The sequence below is a fragment of the Mauremys reevesii genome, linkage group 10 (assembly GCF_016161935.1).
Source record: "Mauremys reevesii isolate NIE-2019 linkage group 10, ASM1616193v1, whole genome shotgun sequence".
Classification (NCBI taxonomy): Eukaryota; Metazoa; Chordata; order Testudines; family Geoemydidae; genus Mauremys; species Mauremys reevesii.
In genome coordinates this window covers 63,174,262-63,187,392 of record NC_052632.1, presented here as the reverse complement: position 1 = coordinate 63,187,392, position 13,131 = coordinate 63,174,262, and the positions used below count along the sequence as shown (strand labels likewise).

Sequence of the window (13,131 nt, the reverse complement as noted above, 5' to 3'; positions counted from 1 at the left end):
CAAAAGCCTGCTATTTTAACCTAATCAGAGGAGAGATACAGTACCATGTGACTTACTTGACTGATCACAACTACCCAACACAAGCCAATTTTCTAATAGCAAACAATGTTGTCTAATAAGTTTAAATAGCAAATACATCGGAGAAAGGCAAAATCTGTTCATGGTTATTCTGGAAACAGAGACTAAACAGATGTTTAAATTGTTAACATTTGTCAGTTCAGCTCTTTATTATTATAATCAATGTTTAATGTGTTTATTTTATATACAAATTCTTATCCTGATCTTGCATACACTTATGCAAGTGCTTTACATCAAACTCCTAAGAAGTCCCATTGAAATTAATAGGGGACTGCTCCCATACTTAAAGTTAAGCATGTGTGTGAATGTTTGCACGATAGGCTTTATCTTGCACTGCCAGGGTGTCACAGATCCTATCAAGCACCTTCTTCCTGCTACCCAGTAGGACTGCTGTGAGGGGAATCCAAGCCTGTGTGTGCGCGTGTGTGTGTTAAATTTCTGAAGCCGCAGCAGACAGTTCCTCTTTTGGTCTCTCTGGCACAGGGGTTCTCCAGCTGGGGGTTGGGACCCCTCAGGGGGTTGTGAGGTTATTACATGGGGGGTCGTGAACTGTCAGCCTCCACCCCAAACTCCGCTTCACCTCCAGCATTTATAATAGTGTTAAATATACAAAAGTGCTTTTGATTTATAAGGGGTGGGGAGTGTCACACTCAGAGGCTTGCTGTGGGAAAGGGGTTACCAGTACAAAAGTTTGAGAACCACTGCTCTGGCACGTTTCCTGGGCACTGACTCCTCAGAAATGGGGCTCCTCAGCCCACCACCCAGGCTAGGCCCCAGAACAAGCTGTAGCCACCAAGAAACCCCCTCCCAGAATTCCACCGCGAAGGCGTGAAGCTTCTGGTTCACAGTTCAGCTCGCTGCGCGGTACGCAGATGTTGTGAAACTAACGTTCAGAGACACTTTGCTCAGAATCTAACACATTAATGCTCTGTTGTTCGTAATTGCGTAAAGCACAAGCAAGCACAGATCACACAGAGAACAATAACACTTCCTAAATGCAATGTTCCTCACTAGCTCACCTTCCCTTGGGAGTCCTTGGGGGCTCATCTGTGTTCCTTCAGGCAGGCAGGGTCCTTTACCCCCTTACCTGCCTTGCCCTTGCAGCAGCCTCTCTCATCTTAATCTGGTGCAAAATGGCTCTGTCTTCTGTTCCTCCCTCTCCCCCCCCTCCATGCGTCCATTTGTAGATTCCTGCTGGGGTCACCTGCTTCTTTTATTCTGCCTTTTGGTAACTTTCCACTGCTCCCAAACTAGAGCAAGAGGAGAGAATGTTTTCTCCCATCTAGAGCAAACCCATTGTCCCCAAAGTGTCTGTCTTTGACTAGACAATCACTGAGTGCTGATCATCCATCATTATCTCAGGTTTGGCAGAGATGTGACATGACCCTGCTAACTCCTGGTGGATCCATATATGTATAGGCTTAGCATGACACAGCAATTTCGTGATACGGTTTCATAAACTCATCCACAATTCAGAAGCAGTAAAGCTGGAACCCCTAAATCAACACCTGGATTAAAGGCTGAAAGTTTTAAGGACATACATCCCCTAAAAAATAAAGATGGTAAAAAAAAATTGCGGGGATAATTCATAAAAATTTCATGAAAATATTTGCCCCATTTTTGTTGAAATTTGAAAATTTTTAAAAAAAAATTCAACCAGTTTTACTAAAATTATTATATAGGGGCATATGGAGAAATAGCCAAACAGATTTTCACAGCAGTTAAGAGCCACATGACGCCAATATGTCCACCTCTGCCACTTCCTCAACATTGTAGTCAGGGGGAGAGGCTTTGCTTTGAAGGGTTTGAAATCGCGGTGAAGGCTAGTGACATCTGAAGGCAAACATGGCACCCACAGGATGGGTGAGTTCCATTCACAGCAAGAGTCAAAGATTATTTATTCCAGGGGGGTCGGCGGTTTTGTTTCCCCAAAGCCATATCTGTCTCTGTCACAGCAGTGTTCAGCATTTCAGGAGCCCCGTCACTCACCCATCTTGAATATGCTCAGTTGGGAGCATCTATCACTTCTGCTCCTGGCTGAAAGTAACTGATCCTTGGTGTGGGGAATGCTGTACAGGACACAGCAGGCCTAATAACCAGGAGTTCATGTGGGCTTGTCATATTTGTGTTGGTTCAAATGCCTCACCATCCCCTCTGCTAATAATCTGAACTGCACTGGCGATGCATGCAGTTGAATGGCATTTTGTGTAAATAGCCCCTGTTCCTAAATAACTCTGTACCACTCTGTCAGTTTACTGAAAGGATGGGGAAAAAGAAGGAGCTGAAATGCGAACTGAGCATCAAGATTTTTGGAAATGAACTCAGCTTTTTTGACTGTGAGGATATAAAGAAGCAAGTGAAATATTATTCCCTGAACCTGGCAGAGCTGGCTGTCAAGCTTCTAAAGGTAAAAGGAACCATTTTGCTGTTTGAAAGTGGGTGCTTGGAGAAAATAGTTTTGAACTGATATGTAAGAGGGGAAGAACGGGAGATTATTTGTTTAAATCTAACCAAATCAGAATATTTTTTAGAAACTTCTAAGACTGGGAAATATGTGGGATCTACTCTGGGTTATAACAGAAGGGGATGTGTTTGTGTCACTATGAACAAAATTTAGTTTAATGTCTTGTCCCTGTTCTTGTCCAAAACCTTTCATACTTCAGAGCAAAATAATACCTAGTCTTTAAACACTCACACGGCTTGCCAAAGATAAGCTTTGGTGCTAGTTTCTCATTAATTTCCAACTCTAGCTCAATGAAAAGGACCTGCTATGGAAAACACAGCGGATGGTTCTGTCCCAGGCAAAAGTCTGGAAAAATTCTTGCAGTTAACTTTGATATTCATAGCAATTTTATTTTGTTTCATTATTTTTCAATAGGGACAAGAGGTCCAGTTTAATAAAAGACTGAGTCTGGCTACCGAAGAATTGTTCTTTCCATCAATTTCAGGCTTTCAGGTTAGACTGGCTTTAAATGCATCTGCAGCAACCAATGTAAAAATCAAAGGGAATGTGGATTTCAAACAACGATCAAATTTTTTCATAAATGGATATATCAAGCCAAGGTAAAAGATGCTTTATATAGTAGCAATATCTATATAGCTTCATAATTCAGGTACATTGTAGTTAAACTGTAATTACTTTGAAACATACTGTGATTACAGACTGTGGGTTGTATACCAATATCATGAAATGTATCCTAGGAACCTTTGAAAGAGCTTGGTTGACATCTTTAAGAACTGTAGTAATAGAAGAGAGACAGCATGGTCTAGTGTCTGGAACATGTGAATGGGAATCAGGAGTCCTTGGTTCTGCTTCTGCCTCAGGACATTTTGCCTTTTTGGGTATGTCTACAGTGCAATAAAACCCCTGTGGCACTGAGTCTCAGAGCCCAGGTCAATTGACTTGGGCTCGCAAGGCTAAAAACTTCTTCTGGGGTTTCAGACCGAATGTCTACATTGCAATTTTTAGCCCCACAGTCCAAGCACCACAAGCCCTCATCAGATGGCCGTCTAGCCATGGCTTTACCACAGGTCTTTTATTGCCATGTAGTTGTACCCTTTGTTCCTTAAGTTTCCCATCTGTAAAATGAGATTAATAGTATGAGCTCACTTTTATAAGGCACGTGGATGTAAAGTGCTACATAACTGCATAGTGTTACCATGTATTTATTACTTCCACACACTTCCGACAGTGAGGAGAACATAGTGATGCTTTAGGCACAAGTTCCATGCGGATGTGCCCTGCAATCAATTAGGAAATCCACGGAAAACTATTCAGCGACCAGCAGTGTGCTATATGTTGCCGTGTTATCAGGAAGCAGCAGTTTTTTTATGCTGTCTATTTAATTTTAAAGTCTCTATTGTGCTTCTCCAGCCCTGCTTTTTTAGCCAGCCCACCTATAGTACCTCAAAGTCGAGTTTACAAATGTTTGCAGGCGGGTGATCTCATGAGTCGCTTTTCATATAATACAGTTGATTCTCCCTTGGATTTCTTAGGGATCTCCATGATTTTGTCTCCAATGGGACCTAGAGGATGGGGTATGGTCTGAGTGCTTTTTAATTGTATGAGGCTATTCCACTGAAGTCATTCAGGCAGGAATATTCTTTTGCTGTGTTCCTACCAATAAGTTAGCCCTGTTAAAACAAAATATTGGGAAGGGAGGGTTTATTCTGAATCCAATTAGATAAGTTACACAACTCCTGTGTTTGTCTTACATACTTACATTGTTCTTCCACAACTATACCACTTTCCAAAGCAGTTTCCTGAAGATGAGATGTTGGTTTAAAGATTTTTCTGAGCTATGGCTAGAAATCCTTGCCCCAAAAATTAAATGTGGGAGACCAAAGTATTTCATCCTTTTGTTGAGGCTACTGGTAAAAAAAAAATGTATACCCACTTATTCCTCTATGTTGATGAGCATCACACCATAATCTGTGGTATTATGAATTAATTTTGCATATGAGAATAAATTGCATTATGGGTCAAATATATCCAGTTGGTGTCAACAGAGCTATATTCCAGATTATAGCAGACAAGGATCAAGCCCTATATTAGCTTACCTGACTCTGTCAGACTTTTAGCTGTGTTCTTGAATTGTTTACTTGATCTTTCCTATGTCCCATATAAACAGAGATGGGCCTGAACCAAAGCACTGGATCCAACCACTTCCCTTGCCTCTTCTGGTAGAGTCTGGATTTGAATCCAGGTCTAGATTCCTCAGCTTGTATACCTCTCTGGTATAACACAGACTTTTGCTGTGGCTTGTATTAAGATGCGTGTGTCTGAATATTTCAGTTATTTTAAAAAACAAAATGTTCACCCAATTTTAAAGTTAGCAATGAAACACGTACAGTGCCACAGAGGATAAGAAGCCTGTGGCTTAGATAATGATGTTGGTAAATAAGGAGGTGCTTTTCAGTGGGAACTGTGTTCTTTTCATCTCTTGTCAGTGCTTTTATCCAGATTTCTGCCCAAATGGGAATTGTGGGGAATTTGGGAAGAGCTGGCTTGAATTGGGTAACAGGACTGAGGACATCAACCAGCCTTGATGGAGGAATCCAGGTGAAAAAAGGACAAGAACTTAAAGTTTTCTTGAATACCCCTGAAGAATCCATGGAGATAATCGATTTCAGGTAAAAACAGATGAGTGCAACTGTAACACTGACAGACCCTAGTCGTCGGCAGGCAAGTTAGAACCTGGGATCTCTGGAGCTTAGTGCATGAGTCTCTACCGCATGAACTAAGAGCAAACTGGCTGTTAGCTAAGGCTGCAGAGCAGACTCGTTTTATCTCTCTAAGTGGTCTCAGTGTCACTAGATGGGACAGAACACCACACCCAGGAGGTGTGGGGGTTACCCAATGTCCAGAGAACACTAACAATGATGATGTTCTAAAATCTGAACTTAGCTGGCAGGTTTGTTAACCGTGCGGGACTCTAAATTTGAATTCAGTTTTCTCCCTGTAGGTATAGTGACTGTGCTTTGGTACTAAACTGAACAGGGTGACTCAGTATGGTGTAGCTATGCCCCGTACAAAGTTGCCCTTTTGAAAATAGACGCTTCTTGGGTCTATTCCCACTTCAGATCTTTTATATGATGTTTATGAAGGCCCAGTGGGAGCTAATAAAAGTGGAAAAATGCACTGGGCCAAATCCTGATATCCTTGTTCAATTTTTGCTTGATTCTTACTCAGGCAAAACTCCCATTGCTTTAGTGGGGGGTTTGCTGAGTAAGGACTGAGAGAAAACACAGAAGGTTTTTGATTATTCATTATGATTCTCTACATAGGCTAATGGTTGGTGGGGCAGGAAAGTGAAACTGGTTTGACTCTTGGTCTCTGAAGTGATTAGGATTCTTGTATGTTTTACTGGCCCACAGAGGAGAATCGGTTTACACCTTCATCTTCGTGGGAATGTGTAACTTTGGGAGTGAAAAGGTTCCTGGACTCTAGAGGCCGCTGGGATCATGAGATGTGAACTGTGCATTATTTCCTTTGGTTCTTCTGAATGGTTCTGCAGTGGCCACTTGGTGAAAATGTATTTAAGCTTATATTAGCAAAAGCATCTGGTTTTGATCTGGGGCTTGTAAAAGGAAGGTGTTTGTGGGTCAGCTCAGAAGAAATGCGGAGAAGTGTCTTGCATATGATAACAACGTGTTTCAGCAAGAAGGCAATGATGGGTGGGAATATATGACAAACTAAACAGAAATATTATCAGGAATGCAATGGGATTGTTCCTATCTGTGCAAGGGCATTGTGGAAGGCAAGAGTTGAAATAACAAGACAAACTCGATTGGCTGAAGATTCTCATATTGCACAGTCATCAAAGTGGTATTTAAATCCAAGACTGATGTCAAAAGTCAGGGAAATAGTCAGATCTGGCTGGGGTCAAAGCAGTAGGGCTGTCTAGCAGCATATACAACCACTTTCATTATCAATTAATCTATGTGATAACAGGGAAACAATATGAAATTCCTGTTTAACAATGTATGCCCATATGGGAGAATTTTACTCTTATACTGTATGATTATATTGCTCTACATACTGTAACTGTGTATATCCTAGTATCAGAGTGAGATATAATCATATCACAATCACTTCTCTGTACAGTATTGTTTTAATTAGAGATGTGACAGTAATGAACTGCAAAAGACATTCCCTCTCCTTTCCCCAGTTTCTCACTGACTAGCAATGCTCTGTCTTCTCTGGAGCTTTTGCATCCAAGCAGTCTATATTTCAGGGAATTTCACCAGTGCAGCAAAAATGTGGCTTTATCCCTGCAGATTGATAGTATGTAGCAACATAGCTGGGCTCATTTGGTATACCATGTTCCATGAGGTGTACCCAGCAGGTGAGTACCTGCTGACATCACTGAATGTTGGGTGAAGGATGCTTCATGTCTCAACAGCTTCCAGAAGTTAAACGGATGAATTGTTCATGCTAATGAGGACTAGGCTTTGTAGTCAGGGCCGGCTCCAGACCCCAGCGCGCCAAGCGCGCGCTTGGGGTGGCATTTTGCCGGGAGGGCGGCAGGCGGGTCCGGCGGACCTTCCGCAGTCATGCCTGCGGGAGGTTCACCGGAGCCACGGGACCAGCGGACCTCCCGCAAGCATGACTGCGGATGCTCCACCAGAGCCGTGGGACCAGCGGACCCTCCGCAGCTGCGGGAGGTCCACTGGAGCCGCGGGACCAGCGGACCCTCCGTAGTCATGCCTGCGGGAGGTCCGCTGGTCCTGCGGCTCCGGTGCACCTCCCGCAGGCATGACTGCTTGGGGCGGCCAAATTCCTAGAGCCGCCCCTGTTTGTATTGTATAGTTCCAGCAATTTTCTCTTTTCTTCTTACTTTCAGAGTTGACAGAAGTCCAAGTGGAAAATTCTGGATCAGCAAGATGGCTGGATGTGTTGACATATTATAAACCACATGCTCTAGCTTCTTAGACAAGACAACAGATTTATAAAACATTTACAGCATGTGGATCATGGCTACTTTTTTTAACCTATGTCTTGGTTTTGCACTCTGTCTTCAGGGGCTTTCAGAATCAGGGAAAAGTCAAGGGATAGAGCATTAATTTACTTGTGATGAGTTTTCAGCTAAAGAACAAAGCAGAATTAGAAAGCTCTAGTTCACACTGCATGGGCAGGAGGCAAATCTGTAGATGGCACAAGTATTTGGCTTATGGCAACTATTTCAGTGTAGTGCAATGTCCATCCAATTCCAAATGCACACAACTTCTCTCTCCCCCCACACCCAACATTTTCATCTCAAAATAATCTTAAATAATCATTTAACCATAATATTAAATCAACATTATTTCTACTTTATTAACCCTTTCGTGCCTATCAAGGGTGAGTCTTTGCACACCCTAACTCCCACTGAAGTCCTGCAAGAAATTCAGGATTGGAACATAGTTGATGGCCAGGCCATCAACTAAATTGGTGGGGAGAAGAGAAGCATGGAGAGCAAGGAATTACCCTAACTTGGGCTGAACTAGTTGGGGAAGGAGTTGTGTCTAAATTTGTCGTCCTGCTTTCCAACTTCACAGCACCCTCCTTCATGGGTTTGGTGCTCCCTTGTTATGGATGGGGGTATGGCTGTGGGGAGAGGGAGTGAGACAAAATGGATGGCAGCCGTTCATGGCATCATCCTTCACCTGCCAGCAACTATAAGCAAGAAACACTGCTGGCCTTGTCAGCTCACAATTTAGCACAGACTTCTTTGTAATTTGCTGCCTTTAAATTCTCTGGACTGGTTTGCTTTTATCCTTCACTATTTTATATGCATTATGTCCCTCCTTTTCACTAGATAGGAGCTGCCTTCTCTGTACAATCCTATGGGCCTTATTCTCTGCTCACTTTCCTCTGTGTGAATTAGGAGTTACTCTACTGAAGTCAATGGAGTTGCATTGGTGTGAATCAGGGGAGAATCAGACCCTATACGATTATTCTATTTCTAAAGAGTAAGAATTAGAACAGGGGTCGGCAACCTTTGAGAAGTGGTGTGCCAAGTCTTCATGTGCCAGTAAAAGGTTTCATGTGCCAGACCGGCAGCGTGGGCGGCAGATGGAACCCCAGACCATCCGTGGGCTGAGCGGCTCAGCCTGCTGCCGGTCTGGGGTTCTGTCCGCTGGCCCCTGCCAGCCAGGGTCCCAGCCGCCGGCCCCACTCAGCCCGTTGCCGGCTGGGTTCCATCCATCCAGGCCGGCAGTGGGCTGAGCGGGGCTGGCGGCTGGGCCTGGGGCTGGCAAGGGGCCAGTGGCCGGGACCCCAGACCGGCAACAGGTTGAGCGGCTCATCCTGCTGCCGGTCTGGGGTCCCGGCTGCTGGCCCTGCTCAGCCCACTGCCAGCCCAGGTTCCGTCCATCCAGGCCGGCAGAGGGCTGAGCGGGGCCGGTGGCCGGGACCCCAGCTGCCAAGGGGCCAGTGGCTGGAACCTTGGCTGGCAAGGGGCCGGTGGCCGGGACCCCAGACTGGCAGCGGGCTGAGCGGGGCTGATAGCCAGGACCCCGGCTGGCAGCAGCATGCCACTAAAAATCAGCCTGTGTGCCGCCTTTGGCATGCATGCCGCAAGTTGCCAACCCCTGGATTAGAATAAAGATTAGAGTAAGGATTGTTCTTCATCTCCTAGGGGCAAATTAACCCCTGTGCTGAGACCCATCTATGTACCACTTAAGTCCCTATTAAGGTTTAAAGTGGAGTATAAGCTTCACTCAAGACTTCCACAAAGAAGAGACTTGCTCTCCTAATGAATATAAACATGTAGAGACCGCAGTAGAACGTCACCTTTCGAATAATATTTTTCCACCTAGGAGAAGATGAAACAGACCTGAAAGAAAGGCATACCAGCCAATTATGTATAAAAACTTGTAACAGTGATTAAATAAATCATTTTTGAATGACTATTCGCATTTCTTTATTATAGCTCCAAATTTTACCTCACAACAATGGATGGGATGGAAAATATTGAAGGTTTCCAAGACCATATAGAAACCAAATCCTGCACTAGTGAGGAAGGTAGGCTTGTGGATATTGTATCTATCATACAGAATTAAATCACTCTCAAATACGTATAGAGGTCTGAATCATAACAAACAGCACATTTGACACAATTGTGAGTTTCTTCTCATCCCATTACCTCAGAATAATCTACACATTAGTAATTCTCCTCTGTGTGAGAAGTCTGTGTGTCCTCTTGGCTTTATCATAATGCTGTTCTAACTGAATCCAATGCTCTTGTGTTTCACCAGTGTCCAAGATTTTTGGCTGGCAGTTGTGTTCTGAAATGTCTTACCCTGGTAAAACCAGTGGCTTGCCTTTCCCATTCTCTGGACCAGCAAAAGCAACTATGACATTAAAGAAGCAAGACAGAGGTTTGCAACTGTACCTGATGGAAGCCGCCTATAACTATACTCCTCAGGTACAATTACAGCACCTATTATTGTTGGTTTGGTAGATCTATTCATTTCCATAGACTTGAGTGAAAAACAGTGTTTTAGCACATTGCGTGCTCCAGCCCAGCCAGTTGCCAGCAGCTAGAAGATCCAGTTTGGCATAGAAAGAAAAAAGTTACATGGAAACTACTACCTGACACTTGTGGTGGATAATTATTATCCCTATATAACAGAGAACAGATAAGTTAAGTGACTTGACTAAGGTCACACAGTCAGACACTGATAGAGCTGGGGGCTGAACCCAGGCTTCCTTACTTGGTGCCTTGAGCTAACCACAAAGCAACACTGCCTCTCTTTTTAATCCCTTTTCTATATTTGCAGTGTAAAATTGCCCTAAAAATCAAGCTACTTAAACTAGTATGACCTGTTAATGTCAGGTGCACTGTTGCCAGTTTAAAACTTGCTGATATCAATAAGAAACCAACTTAAGCTAAATTAATTAAGCAAGAGTTAAACAGACTTAAGTGTGTCTACTTTAGGGCTATGTTCCAGTTTAACAAGATTACTTTTTAAATTGATGTAGCGCTTTTTGTATGGACAAGGCCTAAGAGAGAGGATTTTCTGCACTGTGGAGAAGACAGCAAGGATTTCTGACTTTTCTAAATCTATAGACTCAAAATATTTGAGGGCTGTTTTCTGGCTGTACTAATGTTCCAAGGTTACTGATGATATCTTCAGGAAACTGCTTTGGAAAAGTGTTTAGCTAGTTGGTGCCTGTGGTGGTGGAAGATATAAATCTGGGTTGGGGTGATCTCATTTGTGAATAAAACCAGGAAAAACCCTAGCCATTTGTAATTAGCTAAGTGAAGGAAGCAAAAGGTGACTGGAGCATGAATTCATGGAGTAGCCAAAGATGACGCAAAAAGAATTTTGGTCTGAAACAGACAAAGACACATTTTATGTCCCACCCAACAGGAAATTGTAAACAGGGCTGACGAATTCCAGGCAAAATAGGATGTGATATTAGCAAAGCCATGTGTTGATATCTGCAGCCTGCAATGCTGTAGACACTGTAACTGAGAAAAGTACTGTGGTTTTGGGATACCCAGATCTGGGGCAAGAGAAACGCAGAGATTGACCGTGTAAAATTACTGGCACATCAATGGACAGTAGAGCTTCTTTCTGATTGGCCCACAATGTTCTGAACTGGTCACACAGTACAGAATTACAGAGTCTACCATTTAAAATGGCACATAAACGAGTGCCTCCCAATCTGTGTTTTCAGCAACATTTATAAAAATTATTTTGTTCATTATGATTTTAGTCCAAAATTTAGCATTCTACTGTCAAACTCTGTCCTATTAAATTCAAAGGCTTCCAGGAATAGTAGGGGGGAAACATTCTAATGCTAACTGAATGTGGCCCTAGAATGTGAAGGTACTTAATGGAAATAGTAGAAAAGGTTTGAGTGAGTTAAGCTCTATACCTGGATCATGGGTTAGAATTTTCTCAAAGTTTGGCAGGGGGCGGCACAATTTCAAGAGGCTCTGAGGCTGCTGTGAAATCCTAAGTGTTCAAATGAGAGTTCATAAGTCTATCACTGGGCAGGGATTGGAAAATTCAGCTAGTTGCAAATTAATACTATCATATGTATGAGAAACATTTGGAATAAAAGATAAAATTAAATGGGAAATGCACACCTGGAAATGGTTTATACAAGGATTATAGAAGTACATTGGAAAAACAGTGTTAATATCCTAGCAATGGAGCCTGCTGTGATGCCTTGACGTAATTCCATATGGCCAGCTCCATTTTGTAAATGCGCTGCCAATTGCAGATGTCATGATCATTTCTTTTTTTTTTCTAGGAGGATTCTTGGATTCCAAGTGAAGTTGTCCTTCATTTCTTTATTGGGACGCCAAAGTCAGACCTGAAAAGGGATGTTGGGGTTGACCTCAATTTTAATGTCCCACAGAAAAAATTCAGAATCAAATTTATACAGCCAAAGAAAAAAATCCAAGTTGATGGTAGGTCTTTCAACTAGCAGCCAGATCCTCTGTTAGCAGCAATCGGGGAAGCTCCATTACAGTCAATGGAGTTACTGCAATATACACCAGCGGAAGATCTAGCTGTAAATTTCTACTGAATTGCATGATAGCCATTCAGCTAATGCAGATGACATGATTATAGATGCTCCATTAGCTGGGGTAATTGCATCTTTGTTAATCCTAGATGCTCTCAAAAGTTCACAAGCTCACTGGGAGCCAAAAATCAAAATAAAAAAAATAATTGGAATTTCCTGCAGAACAGGAATACTAGGTTCCAGCCAGCTTTACTTAAGAGCCTAAGTCCCATTTTCAACATGACAGCCACTTAAGAACCTCAGTGTCACTGAAAAATCAATGGGACTTAAGTATGTAGAAGCTACGTCTCTTTTGAAAATGCGACTTAGGCTCTAAAGTCAAATTTTACCCCACACCTCTTACTGTTTTCCTTTGCTCTGCTATTATTTGTTATTTAATTCTGTAAATGTATTATTCACAGTCATTGAGAATGTATTGTGATACGTTTTCACGTAAGATACAGTAAAAAATATATTGTAGCTTTATATGTACCAAAAAAGGAAAACACCTGTGTTCTTTCCTATTTCTCTAAGGAAAACTTGAGTTATCTAAGAATTCACGAGTTGGACACCTGGAGCTGATACTAGATGACAAAGATGTCTATTACATTAAGGTACATCCTCAAAATACAAATTTTTCGATACTAGGATGAAATAGACACACAGAAACGGGATGAAAAAATCCCCATAGAACGACAATAAGACCCATGTATACAGAAATAGTGTCTGAATAATCAATTAGTGAAATGAGTGAGTTCTCTATTACAGGTACATCCATTCACTCAAGTAGGGATAATACATACTGACAGATCATCCCTAAATTGTGTTTTTTTATAATCAAATATCCTTAAGCACCAACATATAAGCAAAAGCAATTTTGTTCCATTCAGATTTTGTCCTTAAAACCACCAATAGCTGTGCACTAGAAGCCTGATCCAAAGTCAGTGGGACTACTCCCATTGACTTCAGTGGGCTTTGGTTTAGTAAGTGTGTATATAGTTTAACCTCCCATGTCCTCTCAGCTACTTTTGAAGAGAGCTGAGATG

General features: G+C 42.4%; 1 protein-coding gene across 1 annotated transcript in view; it reads left to right on the top strand.

Moving 5' to 3' along the window:
- Window positions 1-13,131, top strand: part of LOC120373771 — a 112,474-nt gene that overhangs the window by 1,021 nt on the left and 98,322 nt on the right. The window contains exons 2-8 of the mRNA XM_039492613.1: window positions 2,330-2,485; window positions 2,957-3,141; window positions 5,029-5,211; window positions 9,495-9,586; window positions 9,820-9,989; window positions 11,831-11,990; window positions 12,620-12,699. Coding sequence (XP_039348547.1) covers window positions 2,330-2,485; window positions 2,957-3,141; window positions 5,029-5,211; window positions 9,495-9,586; window positions 9,820-9,989; window positions 11,831-11,990; window positions 12,620-12,699 — 1,026 coding nt within the window. The remainder of the gene's footprint in view (window positions 1-2,329; window positions 2,486-2,956; window positions 3,142-5,028; window positions 5,212-9,494; window positions 9,587-9,819; window positions 9,990-11,830; window positions 11,991-12,619; window positions 12,700-13,131) is intronic.